We start from the raw sequence: 24283 nt of genomic DNA, 5'->3' as shown, positions 1-24283 counted from the left end.
TAAGGAAGGATTTTGAATCCCGGGTAAGACTCATACCAGCCACACCAATCACACCGTACAACTTGTGATCTGAACCCAGTTAACAGTATGACAAACGTAGGAGCCTCTGAACAGACGGCTCACAACAATAACAACCCGATTTTTTTGTAACAATAACTATGTACAAGTATTGCAGACAATCCGCACTTGGGATGGGCGCCCAGCATCCACTACGGACTACGAGAAATAGATTTATCGGTAAGTAAAATCTTATTTTCTCTGACGTCCTAGTGGATGCTGGGACTCCGTCAGGACCATGGGGATTATACCAAAGCTCCCAAACGGGCGGGAGAGTGCGGATGACTCTGCAGCACCGAATGAGAGAACTCCAGGTCCTCCTTAGCCAGGGTATCAAATTTGTAGAATTTTACAAACGTGTTCTCCCCTGACCACGTAGCTGCTCGGCAGAGTTGTAATGCCGAGACCCCTCGGGCAGCCGCCCAAGATGAGCCCACCTTCCTTGTGGAATGGGCCTTGACAGATTTAGGCTGTGGCAGGCCTGCCACAGAATGTGCAAGTTGAATTGTGCTACAAATCCAACGAGCAATCGTCTGCTTAGAAGCAGGAGCACCCAGCTTGTTGGGTGCATACAGTATAAACAGCGAGTCAGATTTTCTGACTCCAGCCGTCCTTGAAATATATATTTTCAATGCTCTGACAACGTCCAGCAACTTGGAAACCTCCAAATCGCTAGTAGCCGCAGGCACCACAATAGGCTGGTTCAGGTGAAACGCTGAAACCACCTTAGGCAGAAAGTGAGGACGCGTCCGCAGTTCTGCCCTGTCCGAATGGAAAATCAGATATGGGCTTTTATACGATAAAGCCGCCAATTCTGACACTCTCCTGGCTGAAGCCAGGGCCAGTAGCATGGTTACTTTCCATGTAAGATATTTCAAATCCACCGATTTGAGTGGCTCAAACCAATGGGATTTGAGAAAATCCAAAACTACATTAAGATCCCACGGAGCCACTGGGGGCACAACCGGGGGCTGTATATGTAGTACTCCTTTTACAAAAGTCTGGACTTCAGGAACTGAAGCCAATTCTTTCTGGAAGAAAATCGACAGGGCCGAAATTTGAACCTTAATGGACCCTAATTTGAGGCCCATAGACAATCCTGTTTGCAGGAAATGTAGGAATCGACCCAGTTGAAATTCCTCCGTCGGGGCCTTCCTGGCCTCACACCACGCAACATATTTTCTCCAAATGCGGTGATAATGTTGTGCAGTCACCTCCTTCCTGGCTTTGGGGATGACCTCTTCCGGAATGCCTTTTTCCCTTAGGATTCGGCGTTCAACCGCCATGCCGTCAAACGCAGCCGCGGTAAGTCTTGGAATAGACACGGTCCCTGCTGAAGCAGGTCACGTCTTAGAGGTAGAGGCCACGGATCTTCCGTGAGCATCTCCTGAAGTTCCGGGTACCAAGTTCTTCTTGGCCAATCCGGAGCCACGAGTATCGTTCTTACTCCCCTTTGCCGTATAATTCTCAGTACTTTTGGTATGAGAGGCAGAGGAGGAAACACATACACTGACTGGTACACCCATGGTGTTACCAGAGCGTCTACAGCTATTGCCTGAGGGTCTCTTGACCTGGCGCAATACCTGTCCAGTTTTTTGTTGAGGCGGGGCGCCATCATGTCCACCATTGGTCTTTCCCAATGGACCACAATCATGTGGAAGACTTCTGGATGAAGTCCCCACTCTCCCGGGTGCAGATCATGTCTGCTGAGGAAGTCTGCTTCCCAGTTGTCCACTTGTTTACGTGGGCGACTGCCGTGATGTTGTCTGACTGAATCAACACCGGCTGACCCTGAAGCAGAGGTTTTGCCAGGCTTAGAGCATTGTAGATTGCTCTTAGCTCCAGTATATTTATGTGAAGAGACGTCTCCAGGCTTGACCACACGCCCTGGAAGTTTCTTCCCTGTGTGACCTCTCCCCAGCCTCTCAGGCTGGCATCCGTGGTCACTAGGACCCAGTTCTGTATGCCGAATCTGCGGCCCTCTAACAGATGAGCACTCTGCAACCACCATAGCAGAGACACTCTTGTCCTTGTGGACAATTTTATCCGCTGATGCATCTGCAGATGCGATCCGGACCATTTGTCCAGCAGATCCCACTGAAAAGTTCGTGCATGGAATCTGCCGAATGGAATCGCTTCGTAAGAAGCTACCATTTTTTTTAGGACTCTTGTGCATTGATGCACAGATACTTTTCCTGGTTTTAGGAGGTTCCTGACTAGATCGGATAACTCCCTGGCTTTCTCCTCCGGAAGAAATACCTTTTTCTGAACACTGTCCAGAATCATCCCTAGGAACAACAGACGTGTCGTCGGGATCAGTTGGGATTTTGGAAAATTCAGAATCCACCCGTGTTGTTGGAGCACTACTTGGGTTAGTGCTACTCCGACCTCCAGCTGTTCTCTGGATCTTGCCCTTATCAGGAGATCGTCCAAGTAAGGGATAATTAAGACGCCTTCTCTTTAGAATCGGTCTTACCGAGCCGTCCGGCTTCGGTACCACAAATAGCGTGGAGTAATACCCCTGTCCCTGTTGTAGGAGGGGTACCTTGACTATCACCTGCTGAGAATACAGCTTGTGAATGGCCTCCAATACCGTCGCCCTGTCGGAGGGAGACGTTGGCAAAGCAGACTTTAGGAAACGGCGAGGAGGGGACTTCTCGAATTCCAACCTGTAACCCTGAGATACTACCTGCAGGATCCAGGGGTCCACCTGCGAGTGAGCCCACTGTGCGCTGAAATGTTTGAGGCGACAACCCACCGCCCCTGAGTCTGCTTGTAAGGTCCCAGCGTCATGCTGACGCCTTTGTAGAAGCCGGGGAGGGCTTCTGCTCCTGGGAAGGAGCTGCTTGTTGCAGTCTCTTACCCTTTCCTTTGCCTCGGGGCAAATAGGAATGTCCTTTTGCTCGTTTGTTCTTATAGGAACGAAAGGACTGCGGCTGAAAAGCCTGCGGCTTTTTCTGCTGGGAGGTGACCTGGGGTAAAAAGGTGGATTTTCCGGCCGTTGCCGTGGCCACCAGATCCGATAGACCAACCCCAAATAATTTCTCCCCCTTATACGGCAATACTTCCATATGTCGTTTGGAATCCGCATCACCTGACCACTGGCGCGTCCATAAACTTCTTCTGGCAGATATGGACATCGCACTTACTCTTGATGTCAGAGTGCAAATATCTCTCTGTGCATCTCGCATATAAAGAAATGCATCCTTTAACTGCTCTATAGTCAGTAAAATACTGTCCCTATCCAGGGTATCAATATTTTCAGACAGTGACTCCGATCAAGCCACGCCAGCACTGCACATCCAGGCTGAGGCGATTGCTGGTCTCAGTATAACACCCGTATGTGTGTATATACTTTTTAATGTATTCTCCAGCCTCCTATCAGCTGGATCCTTGAGGGCGGCCGTATCAGGAGACGGTAACGCCACTTGCTTTGATAAGCGTGTGAGCGCCTTATCCACCCTAGGAGGTGTTTCCCAGCGCGCCCTAACCTCTGGCGGGAAAGGGTATAATGCCAATAACTTCTTTGAAATTAGCAGTTTACTATCTGGGGTAACCCACGCTTCATCACACACTTCATTCAGTTCCTCTGATTCAGGAAAAACTATCGGTAGTTTTTTCACACCCCACATAATACCCCTTTTTGTGGTACTTGCAGTATCAGAGATATGCAAAGCCTCCTTCATTGCCGTGATCATATAACGTGTGGCCCTACTGGAAAATACGTTTGTTTCTTCACCGTCGACACTGGATTCAGTGTCAGTGTCTGGGTCTGTGTCGACCGACTGAGGTAAAGGGCGTTTTACAGCCCCTGACGGTGTCTGAGACGCCTGGACAGGTACTAACTGGTTTGCCGGCTGTCTCATGTCGTCAACCGACTTTTGTAGCGTGCTGACACTATCCCGTAATTCCATAAACAAAGCCATCCATTCTGGTGTCGATTCCCTAGGGGGTGACATCACCATTACAGGCAATTGCTCCGCCTCCACGCCAACATCGTCCTCATACATGTCGACACACACGTACCGACACACAGCAGACACACAGGGAATGCTCTGATAGAAGACAGGACCCCACTAGCCCTTTGGGGAGACAGAGGGAGAGTTTGCCAGCACACACCCAAGCGCTATAAATATATATAGGGACAACCTTAATAAGTGTGTTCCCTTTATAGCAGCTCAAATATTATAAATATCGCCAATAAGTGCCCCCCCTCTCTGTTTTTACCCTGTTTCTGTAGTGCAGTGCAGGGGAGAGTCCTGGGAGCCTTCCTCGCAGCGGAGCTGGGCAGGAAAATGGCGCTGTGTGCTGAGGAGAATAGGCCCCGCCCCATTTTCGGCGGGCTTCTTCTCCCGGTTTTTTTGGAACCTGGCAGGGGTTAAATACATCCATATAGCCCCAGGGGCTATATGTGATATATTTTAGCCAGAATAGGTATATTACATTGCTGCCCAGGGCGCCCCCCCCAGCGCCCTGCACCCTCAGTGACCGCTGGTGTGAAGTGTGCGGAGAGCAATGGCGCACAGCTGCAGTGCTGTGCGCTACCTCATGAAGACTGAGACGTCTTCTGCCGCCGGTTTCTGGACCTCTTCTCTATTCGGCATCTGCAAGGGGGTCGGCGGCGCGGCTCCGGTGACCCATCCAGGCTGTACCTGTGATCGTCCCTCTGGAGCTAGTGTCCAGTAGCCTAAGAAGCAAATCCATCCTGCACGCAGGTGAGTTCACTTCTTCTCCCCTAAGTCCCTCGTTGCAGTGAGCCTGTTGCCAGCAGGACTCACTGAAAATAAAAAACCTAACAAACTTTTTCTAAGCAGCTCTTTAGGAGAGCCCCCTAAATTGCACCCTGCTCGGACGGGCACAAAAACCTAACTGACGCTTGGAGGAGGGTCATAGGGGGAGGAGCCAGTACACACCACCTAGTGGTCAAACTTTTAAATTTTGTGCCCTGTCTCCTGCGGAGCCGCTATTCCCCATGGTCCTGACGGAGTCCCAGCATCCACTAGGACGTCAGAGAAAACATGGAAACAGCGTTCTCTGCGTGTTTAGGGCAGAAGTTGTACAGCGATTTATAAAAGCTGTAAAGGGTAGAATTATATGTCGGCGGCATCCTGATAGTCTGACTCCCAACCGGGGACGGTAAGTATACTTATCTTCCCCCAATGGCCCCCTAACCCTCCCTCTCCCGCAGCCGAAACCTAAACCTCCCTCCCCCGCAGCCGAAACCTAATCCTCCTTCCCCCGCAGCCGAAACCTAACCCTCCCCGGTGGCACATGAACCTAACCCTCCCTTCCCCGCAGCCTAAACCTAACCCTCCCTTCCCCGCAGCCTAAACTTAACCCCCCCTCTTCCCGTAGCATAAACCTAACCACCCCCGGGCAGCAGCCTAAACCTAACCCTCCCTTCCCCGCAGCTTAAACCTAACCCTCCTTTCCCTGCAGCGGAAATCTAACCCTCCCTCCCCACAGCCTAAACCTAACCACCCCCAGGCCGCAGCCTAACCCTCCCCGGTGGCGCCTGAACCTAACCCACCCCCCCTCTTCCCGCAGCCTAAACCTAACCACCCCCGGGCCGCAGCCTAACCCTCCCAGGTGGCGCCTGAACCTAACCCACCCCCCCTCTTTCCGCAGCCTAAACCTATCCAGCCTCGGGCCACAGCCTAACCCCTCTTGGCGGCTGGCGAACAATCGTTCGGGATCCCGCGCTGGCTTTGTGGCCCTATTCGGGATGCCAGTGTCGGCATTCCGAGTAGTGTCAGGATCCCGGTGTTGGTATTTTGACTGCCAAGATCTCGCTGTAACACTGAGGGTATCGGTGTTATCTCCCGCTTTGGGCGCAACAGCGCGCACAGCTACTGTCAAGGAAGTTTTCCATGAGGAAAGCTATTTAAAAAGCTCCTGGAAGAGATTATCTGTTCAGAACTATCCTGCAATAGCGATCGCCATCTTCAAATGACGTTCGCGCACACTTCCCTATGGGGGGAGTCCAGCTGCTGTGAGGGCTACATCCGAACCCGTAAGTAAAGTGACATGAGGCCTACTCATGAAGCAGTGACAAGAGTGCTACGTATAATTTTATAGAACGCACTTTATAAATGTTACCTCAACACTGGTTGCCATGGGCAACTTCTCCACACTTCTCACTGCTTCGTGAGTAGAGCTCATGGTAAGCTATCACTCTGCTTCTAGTGATCGCCAGGACGGGCTTCCAGCACCGTCACTTTAGTGGATATATCTGAAAAAAAATATTCCAGATTGACGAGAGAATGTTTTTTTTTGTTTTTTTTTTGGGGGGGGGGGGGGGGTCATATAATTTTTTTTTTTTTTTTTAATACCTATGTCCCTGAATATTAGAAAAATAGAGGTTTCTTACTGGATGGTGCCATATTTCTGTAACAGTCCTTCCCCAATTATTGATGGGGAGCAGTAGGGCGAGCGTACCGTTAGCAGCAGACGCCAGCGATTCCCTGGCACCACAACACCCTGCGTGTCACTGGGCGGACTGGATGGATTTGGCCCAAAAAAAAATAAAATAAAATAGAACATTAAACTCGGCCAGAAGAGACCACAAAATATGTTTCCCCCAAATAAGTGATGTGATGACGGTAGATGAAGATCTATATAAATGGGAAAAACGATGTTTCCTCAGAGCAAATGAATTGGCGATTATCATCAGTCGGCGCTGCGTGTTTCCCATGTGCGGGACATTTGCCAAACACCAGTTACTCATTGCCAGAACAATGGCTGTGAGAGAGGAACAAATAGTTTGATAGAACCACTGAAGTTGTTTTTGGACATAATCCGTAAACTACAAGCTGAATATTTATTTCTGTTGAAAGCTTCAATTAAATGCGTAACGCAGCCCCCGCCCAGTCCCATGCAGACAGCTCGCTATTGTCTGGAATCGTGCGCGGCAGAGGAAGTCGCTGTGTTCTGTTGTTGCAGTGAATGGGGACATATTTCACAAGTGCTGTAACAAATACAGGAAACACTTGCACATGGCAAAACCTAATTTAACGTTCTTGTTTATACAAATCATGTGCACAGCGCCAGAAACACTTTATTAGGGGCTGATTCTGAGTTGAGATTAAAAAACATAGCAAGTATGCTGGGAAGCTTTATTCTCACACTGTGAGCTAGGACACGCCCCTCTCACACCTAACTCTCTGCATATGTTACATCTGCACCCTGCAGCACAGCATGGTGTTACCCAGGTGCTTAGTTACTGGCTGCTTCTGCATGTAGCCCACACATGCTGGCAGCTTTATTCACACACTGCACTGTAGCTCTGAGCTAGGACATGCTCCTCCCACACCTAACTCTCTGCACATGTTACATCTGCCCCCTGCAGTGCAGCATGGCGTTACCCAGGTGCTCAGTTACTGGCTGCTTCTGTATGTAGCCCACACACGCTGGGCAGCTTTATTCTCACACTGCACTGTAGCTCTGAGCTAACACATCTCTTCCACACTGAACTCTCTGCACGTTACATCTTCCCCCTGCAGTCCAGCATGGTGTTATCCAGGTGCTCAGATGCAATGTAGCTCTGAGCTAGGACACACCCCTCCCACACCTAGCTCTCTGCATATGGTACATCTGCCCCCTGCAGTGCTGCATTGTGTTACCATTGGGGCACTACTGTGGGCATATGACATTGGAACACTGCAGTGTGGTATATTATGTGATTGGGGAACTGCTGTGAGCATATTATGATATTGGGGCACTGCGGTGGGGATATTATGTCATTGGGGCACTGCGGTGTGGCATATTATGTCATTGGGGCACTGCGGTGTGGCATATTATGACATTGGGGAACTGCTGTGGGGATATTATGTCATTGGGGCACTGCGGTGTGGCATATTATATCATTGGGGCACTGCGTTGTGGCATATTATGACATTGGGGAACTGCTGTGAGCATATTATGACATTGGGGCACTGCTGTGGGGATATTATGTCATTGGGGCACTGCGGTGTGGCATATTATGTCATTGGGGCACTGCGATGTGGCATATTATGACATTGGGGAACTGCTGTGAGCATATTATGACATTGGGGCACTGCGGTGTGGCATGGTGTGGCATAATGTCACTGGGGCGCTGCGGTGAGGCATATTTTGTCATTGGGGCGCTGCGGTGGGGCATATTTTGTCATTGGGGCGCTGCGGTGGGGCATATTTTGTCATTGGGGCGCTGCGGTGGGGCATATTTTGTCATTGGGGCGCTGCGGTGGGGCATATTTTGTCATTGGGGCACTGCGGTGTGGCATATTATGTCATTGGGGCACTGAGTGCGGCATATATACTTTATTTATTTTCCAATAGAGTTCATCTAATTAATAACAATCTACATATTTCCATTTTACAGACTGCGGTATTCCACCTGTCACGGGTTTGAGTTGGCGATTGCGCTCACATAAGAGTACAAGACACAGCCAGCCCTGGACGGCACAACAGGTAGGTGCTTGGTCTTTTTCGTACCGCTGTGCGCAGCGTACGTGCTGCGGAGCAGAGAAGGATTATTTTGATAGAGAGGAAAATGACATTGTGTTAGTTTTCATGGGAGCGGACACTCTCCCCTTGTGGGCGACACGTATCGTGGTCTGACAGCTGGAGCAGAATAAAAAGGAATTCTACTTGGTGGCCGGTCAGTGTGGATTCCTTTACTATTAAACAATTATTCTGGGCCCTTTAATATGTTTCTATGGGGCCCACAAAGTTCTCGGCACGCCACAGGTGCAAAGTGTAAATGTCACATCAAAGTGCAGCTGCGATCAGAACCACCGCAGTAGTGAATGTTGGTTTTGCATCATGCGTGGTTATTGTGCACTAGCGCGGGACGTGTGTCGCTTCTGTGTTACAGGAAGACGGTTGGTGCGTGTAAAGTATTTTATGACATTGCTCAGAGTGTTCCTGGGAATGTACCGCAGAGTCACAGAATGGGCCTATCAGATGAGGCGTGAAGATTACGTACTTTGCAGGCTGATAATGGTGGTGCGTCTATTTGGACGGGAATAACCACCCCTGATAATGCCCCTTCTGCCCGCTTATTCCCTCACATGTTCCTCTCTCACCCCATCCGCCCTCTGCCGTGTACGGTGCCTTGTCCCTTACACCTCTCCGCTGCAATGCAAATATGTATTCTTATTATATACTGACTACTTATTACGCTGCACTTTATACAATACATTTAATTGATTCCATCAGTCTCAGCACCAGCGGAGCTTACAATCTATGTTCCCTACACATGGACGCAGAAACACATACACTGAGGCTCAATTCATCAAAAGCTAATTAACCTGCCAGTATGTTTGGCAAGAAACCCATTCAAACAATGGCTATGGGTGCAATTCTGACCAGTACCCTAAGTGCTGAGGAGCAGCAATGCTAACCACTGTGCCACACGGAGGGAGAAATGGGTCATTGCTGCTTTTCCTAATATGAGAAAAGTACGCCATAGAGATATCGCTGACCTGTCACGTATATACCACTTGCTGTCGTCTACATAGACAGCGGCGAAAGGCTACGCCGGGCAATGAGGGACCGGCGAATCAGGAGAGGCTCCGCAGAATCACTGGAACTCTCTCCGGTAACTTGAGAGGGAGAATAACGCCGCGTAGGAGCGAGGACTTAAACGACAGAGCAGCTGCGTTATCACTGTGCGGCAACGCAGGAGCCACCCTCTGCCCTGCCAATGATACATAACGCCCTATAAGTAATATATTATGTATTCAGGCGTGGAAAGGGTTACGCTGGTCATATTCTTATTAAACCATGAATTCCCGAAAGACCAAAACAAATTTCGGCAACAGTTCAACCTATTTCCCCAATTCATCCATTTTATTAGGATCCGTCTTGCTGCAGAAATACCCAGAAGGCACAACGTATAGAAGGCGATATATTCAGAGGTGTTGAGTGATACAGTTAATTACTCTTTAGAACAACATTTTACTTTCAGGGTATTGGCCCCCGATGAGTAATCCACCTTAATGCCGAGTTTTTTAATGTCTCCATATAAAAGTGTCGCACAGGACGCCAGAGAGAGGGGGGGGGGGGGTCTTATTATTGTAATAACAGCTGACAGGGCTCCTGCTGTTTTCCTTGGCCGGCCTGCATTGTGTCTCGCACATTCTTTTAGGAGAGCCCCCCCTACCCCCACCATAAAACCGACCGTCCACCCAGAGAAGGAAAAACCCGCCTCTGTGCATCTCATATTCTTCATTTTTGGGAATTAATGGGCGCACTGTTTAACATCCCACGTGCGCTACTAAAAGAACAGCGCGGGGGGGGGGGGATTCAGCTGAAAAATGAAGGAAAAAGTGGGAAGCGTAGCCAGGGGTTTGCAATGTTCTGCTGCTCCGATACATTTCTCACAGTAAAAAGCACGCGGTGACAGAAAGTATTGATTGCACACTTAGTATTGGATCGATGCATTCTGCAGGCTGATTTCACTGGGAACATGAACTACACTTGTCGCAGCGCTCAGCGCTCTCCCGGCTCATTCTGGGTAGTTGTTGTTTTTTGTAGAATTATTAAGGCATTAACTAGTTGTTAGTTACAGCTTTAGGGACCTGTTTATTAAGGGGCGAGAAGCCGCATCTCTGGCCGTAATGAGTAGGGAAGCCTATATAGCAGGGATGGGGAACCTTTGGCACTCCAGCTGTTGTTGAACTACACATACCAGCATGCCCTGCTACAGTTTTAGCATGAGTGTTAGAACATGACCTATCCCTACAATCTGTCACTATGGGTGTGGTAGGCAAGGTCGACAGTAACTAGGTCGAACACTATTGGTCGACAGATACTAGGTCGACAGGGTCTCTAGGTCGACAGGTCAAAAGGTCGACATGAGTTTTTTGTTTTGTTTTTTTTGTGCTGTTTTCTCCGTGCAGTGACCGGGAACCCCAATTAGTGGACCGTGTCCACTCGCGTGGCTCGTGAACTGTGGGCAAGGTGCCTCACTGCGCTCGGCACAGGTTATTATTCCCAATCATAGTCCGCGTGGATCGTTAAGTATGAAAAAGTTAAAAAAAGAAGAAAAAAATTGTGAAAAACTCATGTCAACCTTTTGACCTAGAACATGTCGACGTAGTTACTGTCGACCAATAGTGGTCGACAAAGGTAGTGTCGACCTAGAGACCGGATCCCGTCACTATACCCCCATGATAATCGTCAGGAGGAAATCGGCTTTATCTACTCGTTTTAATGAGTAGACTCCTTGCTCTTTGTCAGACTGAGCGCAAGTGAACGCAGATGGCTTTATGGCACTGCCAGCGCACAGCTACGTCGAGGGTCTTCAGTCATGTGACCTTAGGTCAAACGTTACACAATCTTATTGGCTTAAATTTCATTTGTGGCCCCCAACAGGACCATCATCATCTGTCTCACTCTATTAAGGCAGGTAGTAAGGCAGTGAGAGGGGCGGAGTTCTCCCAATGTATGGGAAATGAGACACAGGCGGAGCTGGTTACACATTGTACCAGAGGTTTCCTATTAGCCGACACAATGGGGTAAATTTACTAAGATGGGGTGTTGCCAATAGTAACCAATCAGATTCTACTTCTCATTTATCTAGCACTTTCTAGAAGATAATACTTAGAATCCGATTGGTTGCTATGGGCAACATCCCATCTTAAATAAAACTCCCGTCTTAGTAAATTTACCCCAGCACGTCGCCGATAGCAGGCCAGAAGTGTGGCCAAGCGCTAAGGAACGGTGGCGTCATCTAATAAGCCCTTTTGGTTCATTATAACCACAATAATAGCACAACGGCATAATAAACCTGGCTTTGTTTTCTTGTGCGTTGCACTGACGTATATGAACATTCATGAATCAGTCCAGCATGAAACGGTGCATAGGCACATTGCGGCTCGGACAGCGTAACGGTATATTAACAGTCCTGATTTCCGTAACAACGATGAAACAATCCATATAAAAGAGCGCGCTGCCTGCAGCAAGAGCCAGATATCGCAGCGCAGCCAGTGGTTTGCTGGGAGCCAGGGTAAGACAGAGGTAGCGAGCAGGGTCCTACGCCCACCAGCTGGCAATCACACCGGCTGGCTAGTACCTGTGGGTGATACAGCGTACCGGCCCATATGTTACATAGGAGGGAAAGTGTAAAGTGGTGCAGAATCGGGGACGCAGATTTTACAGTGCAAAGTAAGAAACCGTGTCCGGCTATTCTAGTAACGCAATGCCATCTATCTGGGCGCCTGGCGCTGGGAATGTGTAACCAGTGTTTCCAGTAGCAGCCACCTTCGTTATTTCTGCGGTTATGGTACATTCTAGAAATGATCCTTTTACATATAGATGTGCGACCACCTGCCGCCAGCGCACACACCACAAATAGCAAATACCTTACATTCCGTCATCTTCAGGAAAGTGATACACAGTAAACTATACATGTGGTTACAATCTATAATGATAGAAAAGGACTGTAGACATCATAATGCACTTATTGGGTGGTTATTGCGTTACAGAAGGCCACGTAACACCTTCCCATAGCGTACCGTTAAACTCATTTGGCAATTTCATAGTTAGCAGCATAAAGCCATGTTCTAGTGTCCATTGCTATACCATGATATACCGTATAACTGCCATGTTCTAGTGTCCATTGCTATACCATGATATACCGTATAACTGCCATGTTCTAGTGTCCATTGCTATACCATGATATACCGTATAACTGCCATGTTCTAGTGTCCATTGCTATACCATGATATACCGTATAACTGCCATGTTCTAGTGTCCATTGCTATACCATGATATACCGTATAACTGCCATGTTCTAGTGTCCATTGCTATACCATGATATACCGTATAACTGCCATGTTCTAGTGTCCATTGCTATACCATGATATACCGTATAACTGCCATGTTCTAGTGTCCATTGCTATACCATGATATACCGTATGACTGCCATGTTCTAGTGTCCATTGCTATACCATGACATACCGTATGACTGCCATGTTCTAGTGTCCATTGCTATACCATGACATACCGTATGACTGCCATGTTCTAGTGTCCATTGCTATACCGTATGACCGCCATGTGCTTTGCTCTCCACACGTATGGAGTCACGTAGCCTATACAGCGGCAGTCATGGGGTTTTTCTGTCTGCGATCCTGGGTTCTGTACTGGTACCGATCTTGTCCCGATCTCCCGGTGGTACCGTAGCCTGGCAATCTTTGTCCTTGCGGTGGAGAAGGTGGAACATCTTGTCGGAGAGGCCCTTTGGCCGGGGGTGGTTGATATGGGGGGTACCTGTCTTCTTGGTGTACCTTGGATCTGGAATAAGTACCTTTAGCGTATGGAGCGGTCACATCGTAGTAGTACGGCGGCTCTCTCTCTTTGTACACGGCCCGCGGCGCAGACATGTATTCCACCGCATCAATAGGGCCAGGTCTGCAAAAGAAACACCAAAGGGTTACTGACATGGCCTCTCCTCCAGACATTCTACCTTCTGCGCAGCCCAGTCCCCCTTACATTTACCCCACGTACAATTGCAGTATTGCATAAGGATGGCTGGCGGGTGTAGTCATTTATCAGCCGTTATTTATACAGTATATCACCAGCATATTCAGCGTGCTTCACATTTGGGAACAAAACATTAATAAAAGAGACAAAACGCTTATTTATCAAACCGGTTTGTCATAAAATGATGCAGACAGTAGTTATGTACCGGTGCTATGTACTAATAACGGTGTAATGCCCGAGATTTCACAGAAAACCCTGTAACAGGCTGTCGGTGCAGACAGCAGTCCCTATTAATGGTGAGAGGGACTGCAGTTCGGCACCGTTGGTGTGCGCCATCCTCAGACAGCATAAACCATCAGACAGCATAAACCACATTACACCTATGGAGGCACATTAGGAGGAGAGGGATCTGTCAATTCCTCTCCCGCAGCCTCCGTCCGGCTCCCTCTGATGGGAAGACTTTCAAATACTGTGTGCGATCGACGACTCCGATTCCCCCGGAACTCGCAGGAATAGTGGTTATCGCTAACGCTGCTGATAGTTACACTTAGTACATAGAGGGGATAATCATGTAAATAATTATTATCTCTGCTGCGATGCGCACTGACAAAAATTGTGCCACGTTAATACATGCGCCCCAGAGGGAGAGGGGACCTTCTATAATATGTATTTTGTTGGAGGAGCAGGTGCAGCACTAATTGCAGCACAGTAAGTCTGGGCAGGGGTATGTACAAAAACCTGACCTGATCGCACGCTAGGTTTTTTCGTTTGCGCTGCAATCAGGTCAGAACTGGGCATGCGTATGCAGCGCAATGCGCAGGCGCGTCCCATGGGTACAAAGCGGATCGTTGCTGAGCTATGGATTTAACGAAGAATCCATTCGCACAGCAGATCGCAAGGAGATTGACAGGAAGAAGGCGTTTGTGGGTGGCAACTGACCATTTTCTGGGAGTGTTTGGAAAAACGCAGGCGTGTCTAAGCGTTTGCAGGGCGGGTGTCTGACGTCAATTCCGGGCCCGGACAGGCTGAAGTGATCGCAGCGGCTGAGTAAGTTCTGAGCTACTCAGACAGAAACTGCACAAAACTTTTTTGTACCGCTCGGCTGCACATGCGATCGCACACTTGCAAAGCAAAAATACACCCCCCCAGATCTGCAAAAAATAGCTAGCTAGCGCGCAAGTCTGAGGCACCCACACCCTCCACTTGTCCATGACCAGGGCCGTTGAAAGCCACGCCGGGCCCCGGTAATGACTTGGGGGCGTGGCTTATTAAGTGGGCGTGAGTATGCCCTTTAGTTTAAAAATATGTGAATTATAAAATAATTGCTGGGCCGCTCGCATGGGGGCACCATTTTAACATAGAGGGGCAGGGGGAGGGCACCCGCTTACTACCTTACTTGATCAGAAAGTGGGTCCCTCCTCCCCTCCAGCGTCATCTTCCCAGTGATATTTGGAAAGATGACGGCGGCCACTAGAGACAAGAGACTCTGGCACAGCACAGTGCTTTCTATGTGCAGCACCATTTTCCCGAAGATATCACTGGGAAGATGGTGCCTCTTGGCACCACTGTCCACGAGGCCCCTTCCCCCAGCATAGAAGCCTGATCAGTCTCTGTATGGGACAGTACTTTTATTTTCTTTATATTCCCTTTTATAATGCACATAACATTAAATGTTAATAATAATATGCTACTAGAACCAAGTCCTGACAACAAACGTTTGCATAATTCTCTTGCACGTAGTACAGCCTGAAAGTTATTCACAGTCAAAGTGGAGCGTTCCTGGAAAACGTCATTCTTATCCCTCAAGAATCCAGTGTGCAAGGTTGCTACAGTACACACACGCATGCGACGCCGATCGTCCGGCGTTGTCAGGTCAGCGCAGTCCCCCGCCCACCTCTGTGCATGTGGCCCCTTGTGATCCGTTTGTTCGTCATAGGCTGCCTGCACCGTGTGTGTGGCCAATTTGGCCATAGAAGCCGGCTTTTGGCTGCTGAGTGGATCACACTGTGTGGCCAGGATTACACACACTCCATTAGTGCTATGTGCTGGGCCTCAGTGCCAAGTGCCGCACACTAACTCTCATGTCTTCAGTTGTGAGCAGTGTACAGCAAGTGTCCTCTCCGTCTCCGCGTAATCCGCAGACAGGAGATGATTAATGGCTGCAGAACAGATTTGTCATATTATAATCTCATGTCGGGAAACATTGGTTAGAAGTAAGAAACCTACACGAGACCTTAAATGGTTCAAATCAATTCCAACCTGTGCAAGGACCGCAGTCCTGGCAGATAGGACTGTGTGTCTGGGCGACGCTGGAGTTTATCACCGTGCAATTTATCACTCTCCAAGGCTTGATAAATCTGGGCCTTAAACTCTAACGAGATACAAGAAAAGTATTGGAAGACATTTTATTTCTTGGCTCTAAGGAATACCCAGTTACTATACACTGATTTCCATGTCATTCTTACACTTCCATGCCTACCTGCCGACACTGGCTGCATCACGCTGGAGACATGAGCATGTCGCAGTGGGCGTGCTTAGCACATAACAATATCCATTTATCACTGCACACACTACAGGCACCTGCCTCCGCTGTGTGGGACAGGGGAAAATACCTCACAGCTCCATGTAAACCAGGACAAATGGTCCAAAAGCAACACGGCGTTGCAATCTCCTCACACTACGGCTGCCCTGTAGAAATTGGGCTAGCTGCGAGGTTTACTTACATAGAACAGTTTTTTTTTTTCTCCATCCTAGAAATATGGCAGCATGCAGTGAGGAACTTACAGTTCCCGAACAAAACTGTCTTCAAAAACAAGGACGGTTACGGCAATTTTCATCGGTTTGTACAAAATAGCGTTTCCTTTAGTTGCACTTCAAGGACATAAGTTCTTAACATGCGCACCCATCACACGTGTACATACTATACAATGATTGGTAGAAGCTCATTGCTATGGGAACCAGGGACATAACGTGAGCTGTGGCTCCTACTGAACTGATTGCAGTCTCATTAACTTCGGTTTAGCTCACAAAATGGCTGCACATGGTGGGGCATCCTTGTTAAGGGGCGAAAGAGCTATTAACCTGTAGAAAATACCACGGCCATCAGGTATGTGTGTTATATAGGTGTCTTTATTGTAAAATAATACCCTGAAGTAGAACAATATTAAGCGCTCTGAGGGGTCAATTCACTTAGCGGAGAGTTGCCGTTGCAATGGCGTAGAAATGCCAGCTCAACCCCCTCCCCCCCAGACTTGTATGTTTTTGCATGTAGCCCTACTGGCTGCAAACAAAAAGCCGCAAGTTGTGAGCTATTGTGTGTCCGCACTTACACGCGGAGCGAGATGCCTCGCGGCTAATTGAATCCAACCATAAGATGAATTTCACGAGTAGCGCTACAGTAACCGGCAGCGTGCTACGGCAGTATATATAGGATGCTTCATGGATATATACCTTACACTGAATTTCACTAGAAATCTCTAGTACTACCAGAGACCCACAGAGCACGCGGAGACGTCTCGGAGGATCGGATATGTAGAACCTATAAATCCCCGGGCTGGAACAATCCCACCAGGTCACTCAGAGAGACCTTACGCCGTATATGTCAGGGCCAGGTGTTGCCGGATATCGACATTTACCATATACACAGTTACACTACACCCTATAAATTACAGGAGGAAACACAAAATGCCGCGAGGTTACGGGAAAACAACTGGACAAATGCTGAATGAATATATTAATCTGTATTCTTCCTATCCAGATGTCTCTCATTTAGCATACAACAATAGAAAGCGTTGCCGTTCACAGGCTCCGGGTTTTGGCAAGAAGACCATGTTCTACTTGTAAAATGAACATTAAAAAGCGATAGTTTCCGCTGTCAGTGCGCTGCCGCAATGAGCGGGGGCTGTTACTACTCCGTATGTAGTGGTCTGTCTACAGAACAGAGCGTTTACTGTCACCTGACACACAAGCCTCGCTAAGTCATCAAACAAGGGAACAGATGTCGCGATGGTTATGGCCAGCTGGTATTTATTGTCTGAATACCAATAAATATACATAGGTACATATGACGTAACGGGTAACATTTGATCGGGACACATGCCAACAGACCGACGGGTGGGAGCAGGGGACGGCAGACACCAGTTGCTGAATGCCACCAATTATTGCGCTCCACGTTTCCCAACAAGGTCTGTAGCGTGGTGCTAGGTGAGACAGTGGTTCTCCACCTACCGGATGAGGAACGTCATCACTTAACACCTATAGTATAATAATAAAGACGAAGATTTACATTTGGCGGAAATAAAATGGTTAGATATTTATTAAAAGAAATATATATTTAAGGGAAAGTATGGTGGCAAAGAGAGGACGGCTGGCATCAGCCCAGTCTGCAGTGCCCAATAACGACCAACAACGTGCACGGCAGGCGGATACCGCCCAAGGTGCGCACACACGACTATGGGGATCATTCCGAGTTGATCGCTCGCTAGCTACTTTTAGCAGCCGTGCAAACGCATAGTCGCCGCCTACGGGGGAGTGTATTTTCGCTTTGCAAGTGTGCGAATGCATGTGCAGCCGAGCGGGACGAAAAAGTTTTGTGCAGTTTCTGAGTAGCCCAGGACTTACTCAGCCGCTGCGATCACTTCAGCCTGTTTGGTCCCGGTATTGACATCAGACACCCGCCCTGCAAACGCCTTGACACGCCTGCATTTTCCCTACCACTCCCAGAAAACGCTCAGTTGACACCCACAAACGCCTTCTTCTTGTCAATCACCTTGCAATCGGCTGTGCGAATGGATTTTTCGTTAAATCCATCGCTCAGCAACAATCCGCTTTGTACCCATACGACGCACCTGCGCATTGCGTTGCATACGCACGCGCAGTAGAGACCTGATCGCATCGAAAAACTGCAGCGTGCGATCAACTCGGAATGACCCCCTATAACACAACAAAGGTAGCCACTCAGCTTTCTAACATGGTTATTACACTGCGCATTAGCGGCACAACGAAACGCATATTATGAGGAAAAACCCGGCAATCAGCGTCTTCATCCGACTGCGCAGAGGCCCTGTATTTGTAAGATCACATTTCTTAAAGCTTATGTGGTGCGGTGTGTCAGGTGCAGGATTGGAAACGGAATACATGCTAAATCCCGGTGGTTGGGATGGTGGAGGTCACATGACCGACCGTGGCATCGTGAGACTGAAGATCCCGACATTGCAGGCAGTAAATATTTCTACCCTCCTCCTACCCTAACCCTCCGGGGGTGCCAGCTACGGCTAATCCGTGGGGGTTAGCGGCTAGGGCTAACCACCCCCCCTAGTGCCTAGCCCCCGATACTCCCCTTCAGCATGTCGGTTGTTGTGATCCGGCGCCAGTCTCCTGAGTGGCATTGGGATTCCGGCGCCGGTCACATGACCGCCAACATCCCAACAGCTGGGATGCTGAACGTATCCCTTGGAAACACAAGGATAAATTCCGTGAGGAGTATTATAGCCCTTGATTACTGTGCGCTCCGGGTTTTCCTTTTCTTATGTCGGTGTGACTTGTCTACGGGGGATGTAGTTATGCGACCGGCCCCTACATCCCGCCCGTTGAAAATCCCGACGGTCGGCATGACGACCAGCAGTGACTATTCCCACTCATGAGTGTCCACGACACCCATAGGGTGGGAATAGAACCTGTGGCGTCCGCAAGTCGCCATCAAGCCCACAAGGGGGTGGTTACACTTGTCCCCGTCGGCATTCCGATACACACCCGTCTATGGCTGTGTTACGTAAATATTCTGTATTATGTGCATTGTTCTTAAGCACCCTGAGTCCTTTTTGAGAATTATTATTATTATTACTACATTAGGGGGAACATGTACTAAGCAGTGATAAAAGTGGAGAAGTGAGCCAGTGGAGAAGTTGCCCATGGCAACCAATCAGCATTGACATAACATTTATAATTTGCATACTAACAAAGTATACAGAGCAGCTGATTGGTTGCCATGGGCAGCTTCTTTACTGGTTCACTTCTCCATGTTTATCACTGCTTAGTACATATCCCCCTATATCCCTAATGCCGACATGTAATGCTGACACTTCCACATGACGACTGTATACCTACTCATGAGGTTGATCAGGAAATGTTACAAATCTGCTCATCACATTTACTAGAGCTATTATACATTGCAGCACTGTCCTTCATTACTGTCATGAGATTGGGGGGGTTCTGTTTAATCTCTATATACAGACAAGCCACATGAGAGCACGCAGACATACATTAATAATGCAGCGCTAACAGATATAGCTATAATTGTACTTTTAGGAAACGTGTTACAGATATATATATATATACACACACACACACACACACACACACACACACACACACACACACAGTGTTATTCTCCAGCAGAACAACAAACATTCTTACGGCTTTAACTCAAACCATCCCCAATTCTTTCACGGTGAAATAATGGCTTTTACTACTTGTTGCCATATGGGATTGCGATTATAAATGTAATCACTATCTGTTTCACAAGGGTCCACCTGGCTCGGGATAGGCGCCTTTCTCCGAATTCAAAGACTCCGTCAAGGACGCACATTATCTGCCTTAAAATGATTCAATAATTGTCCCACTGGAATCACTTAGTGCAAATGTTTCCTGTCTAAAATAAAATGAGGTTCAGCAGTCGGAGCAGGCTGCGCTCGGTCTGGAAATCCAGGTGACCCCCGGGGATCGGCTATTGGAAAACACAGGGATGAATAAGACAAGGACTCCTAGTCCGCGATGAGATAAACCAGACTGGGTGTTGAAGGAAAAGACAAAAGCTGCCTCCTAAATGGCATAAGCTGCAGGCCGACTGGTATATTTACAGTCACACCTCCTCTTTATCCCGTCATCACACTCATCGCTCCTCTGGAAATTATTTCCCAGCTTTTATTGCTATTGAAGTGGAGAGAAATACACTATGAGCGACCCAGTGACACTCCCTACTTAACGTACGTTCCACCAAAGCCCCGGCTGGAAGAACTTATGCTATGAGCAGCGCACAGACGTGTTATTCTGCTAAACTCATTACGGCCGGGCTGCGTTTGCTAAACCAGGGAGGTGGAAAATCTATAACTGGTGACAATATTCTGCCGGCCGCTCCATAGTTAGAAAAATGAATTTTATATATTTTGTTTTCCAAAGCAGGCAGGTTATAAATGGGATTCACTGTCGTGTTGTGAGCGAAGGTCCGTCTGCAAAATAAAGACAACCGCCTGTCACAATTTTGCCTGATTGGACGACTTTAATGAAAAAAGCGAATGCAAGAACAATTTTTTTGTCATTTTGTATGTGACAGACAGAAAAATAACATGTACCGGAGCGGTTTCATTTACAAACCCCGAAGATGGCGATTTCATATATAAAATGGCAAAATATAATTATATGCGTGCAATATTGGATTTCCGAGTTTAAATCTCCCTGGAAGTTCCAGCTAGATTAGAGACGTGCGCACAAGTCATCCGGACTGTACAGACTTAGTAACGTAGCAATGATCTGCATTAATAGAGAATGAAGTTGGGATTTCGCTCTGCGGACGCCGCTGGCAGGAGTGATAGAAATTACGCCGCACACTGTTAGTACATGAGGAGAGCTGATTGAATAGAACCCCCTGCTTAGGCCGAACACCAATTTCCAGCCGTAATTAGTCAGAGGCACATAGCGCCCTGTAATCATTACTGGCCTGCCATGACATGACTTTCACAGGCGACGCACGGTTGCATTAAAAAAAAAAAAATGTTAACTAGCGACAGAAACCTAAAGAAAGTTTTCAATTTTACAATTCAACTTCATAGAAACAAGACTCCTCACTTTCTAATGCCAAGTCTTTCTATAGTAAGATTGTGTGTTACATTTAATGTTTGTGCCGTGGCTTGTAGAAGCTGTGTGCAGGGTCGCTGAGACAGCTGCAGGGCCTGGGTACTGGAGGGGCGTGGCCAGAGAAACATGGTCACACACCCCTGTATAAAAATAATTAAAAATACTACAGTGTGTGCAGTGTCAGGAAGCGCCACTGCACTGCAAAATTAGACATTTCCCCCCCTCAGCAACTGGGCACCAACAATAGACCTGGGTAATCGGTACCCGTTCCCTCACCCCCACTTTTCTTGACACCCCTGGCTGTGAATTATATTAATATTAAAGTTAATGGGTCAGATTTATCAAAGGTGCGAAAAGTCAGATAAGTAAAATAACCCTAAAATAACTCTACTAGCGCCAGTGGTAACTCCTCCGGCCGTGGATACCTCATGCCTCAGTATGGGGGATTAACTGCAACGAGAATCTCGCCTCCACAATATCGGCTCTGTTACTGCCATTGTGAGAATAAATACAAATCATTCAAATACAGAAAAAACCTTCCAACATTATTTGGGGGGGGGGGGATTAGGAAACTGGGGTGAGGGACTTACGCAGCTGGACATATAAATAGCTTATAATTATTATTTATTATCAGTTTCTTATATGGCGCAGCTTATTCTGTTGCACTTTACAATTAGAACAATAGTAATAGAACAAAACTGGGTAAAAACAGAGCTAGAGGTAGGAGGGCCCTGCTCACAAGCTTACACTCTACAGAATTATCTATTGATACTGTAGTAATTGCCCCATTGAAATTCATTTGGTGCAATGGAACGTTTCAATAATTATTGCTAGTAGGCACAGGGGAGGGTATTTTAGCTGTGCAAATGTGTGATCGCATGTGTAGCAGAGCTGTACAAACTGATTTTGTGTAGTCTCTGCGCAGCCCAGGACTTACTCAGCCGCTGCGATCACATCAGCCTGTCCGGGACCGGAATTGACGTCAGACACCCGCCCTGCAAACACTTGGACACGCCTGCGTTTTTCCAAACACTCCCAGAAAACGGTCAGTTGCCGCCCACAAACGCCCTCTTCCTGTCAATCTCCTTGCGAACGCCCGTGCAAATGGATCCTTCGCACAAACCCACCGCTGAGCGGCGATCTGCTTTGTACCCGTGCGACGCGCCTACGCATTGCGGTGCATACACATGCGCAGTTTAGACCTGATCGTCCACTGTACGAAAACGCAGCCTAGCGATCAGGTCTGAATTACCCCCATAGACAAGAGAGTAATGTGAAAACAAGGTGGATTAAGATGTCGCCATTGTGCCCCGTGCAGAGATGCCCCTTCTGTGCTATATAGACTCAATGTGTGACCGTCAGATGGGTATTGTCTCCTGACCGCCGGTCACATAACTACATCCTGTTGTCACTGTGTGATTGCACCACTTGTGTGTGTCTGGACGGAGAGCTACGAGCCTGGGACAGACCTGTCACAGCTACGTGTGTGGTAACGTGACACCTCGGGGTGACCAGGAGCCTGGCTGACACTTGCAGTGCTGCGTGTGGACGGGGAGGGGTAGGAGGCTACACTTGTGCCTCTTAGGATCAGACAGGTGTCTCCAGTGTCTCACATACACCCAGCACTGATTGTCTTCCTCAGAGATGACTCCTGTAGTTTTCCAGCCTGTTGTGACTGCAGCTATCGGTCCTGAGACGCACGGATAGTGAGCGCGGAGGGCTGGCTTCCACCCCGGTTTGGGATTCCACACGTGTGACATTTGGCAGATTTGTCAGACGGGCGTGTTGGGCTGAATCATGACTGTGGCCGGCTGGAAATAACAAAAACTGCTTCGCTTTAGGAATAGGAGGAAGAATCAGGAATATTTCCCTGATGCAGTGAACGGGCTTCAGGCTTTCATACCCCATGACCGCTACGGGACACGGGGCAGAACGGCCTGGATCGCCATTTCTTATACAGCTCCCATTTATGCAAAAAATAATGGACCACGCGAGGTGATATGTTTCCGCCACACTGCGCTTTGTAACCTACACATTAAGGGGTCTATTCATGAAGCAGTGAAAAGAGTAGAGAAGTGAGCCTGTGGAGAAGTTGCCCATGGCAACCAAACAGCTGTTCCGTACAATTGTAAAGTATGCAAATTATAAATGTTACTTCAATGCTGAGTGGTTGCCATGGGCAACTTCTCCACTGCCTCACTTCTCCACGCTTTTCACTGCTTCATGAATAGACCCCTAAGGCTATAGATGTAAGACCAGGGTCAGAACAGCGCATCGCTGGGTCCAATAGCAAAGTCTGGGCGTAAGGCCAGTAGGGTGGTGGGGGCTTGTATAAAATTGTGCAGAAACAGCAGTTTATGTGTTATTTTATGTATCAGGGCTATGTACTAATAGCACAATGCAGGATTTCACAGAAATCTCAGGCAAAAGACCAACTATTGGTGTAGAGCACAGTCCCTATCAGTGGCGGAATTTACCTAGAGGTTGCAGCCCCCCCCCCCCCGTTGTAAAATCCGCCACTCACAGAGTCTGACTTCCCATAGGAAGCGCTCCCTGCAAATCACAGCGTTCTCTCCCATAGCTAATCACATCAGCTGATTCAGGCCATAGAAGCCAGTCTGTTTAGCAGCGCCCGAGTAAAGCCACGCCCCCATACCTAAGTCCCACCCCTGCCATTGGACCTAAGGCCCGCCTCCCATGACATCAGCCATCACTGGGAGAGCAGGGAGTAGAGATGTGCAGACCCCTCGGCCGGACAGGTAACGAGCCGCCACTGGTCACCATTATCATCCACAGGGACTGCAGTCTAACACCACTGTACTAAACTTTGGCCCTGTTGATTTTTACGCTACCCTCAGCCTATGAAGGCATTCTCATAGGAGAGGGATCTTCCAATCCCTCTCCT

At 48.3% G+C, this 24283-nt stretch overlaps 1 protein-coding gene across 2 annotated transcripts in view; it reads right to left on the bottom strand.

Annotated features, from left to right (window-relative positions):
- Positions 1 to 5658: 5658 nt before the first annotated feature.
- PARD3B (par-3 family cell polarity regulator beta) overlaps positions 5659 to 24283 on the bottom strand; it is a 1283796-nt gene continuing 1265171 nt past the window's right edge. For both annotated transcript variants that reach the window (XM_063932652.1, XM_063932653.1), the window contains one exon: positions 5659 to 13455. In XM_063932652.1, the coding sequence (XP_063788722.1) occupies positions 13137 to 13455 (319 nt within the window). In that variant the 3' untranslated portion in view covers positions 5659 to 13136. The remainder of the gene's footprint in view (positions 13456 to 24283) is intronic.

This window comes from Pseudophryne corroboree, chromosome 7 (genome assembly GCF_028390025.1).
Source record: "Pseudophryne corroboree isolate aPseCor3 chromosome 7, aPseCor3.hap2, whole genome shotgun sequence".
Lineage (NCBI taxonomy): Eukaryota > Metazoa > Chordata > Amphibia > Anura > Myobatrachidae > Pseudophryne > Pseudophryne corroboree.
Note: the sequence above shows the minus strand (reverse complement) of the source record. Positions and strands in the feature narration are given on the sequence as shown.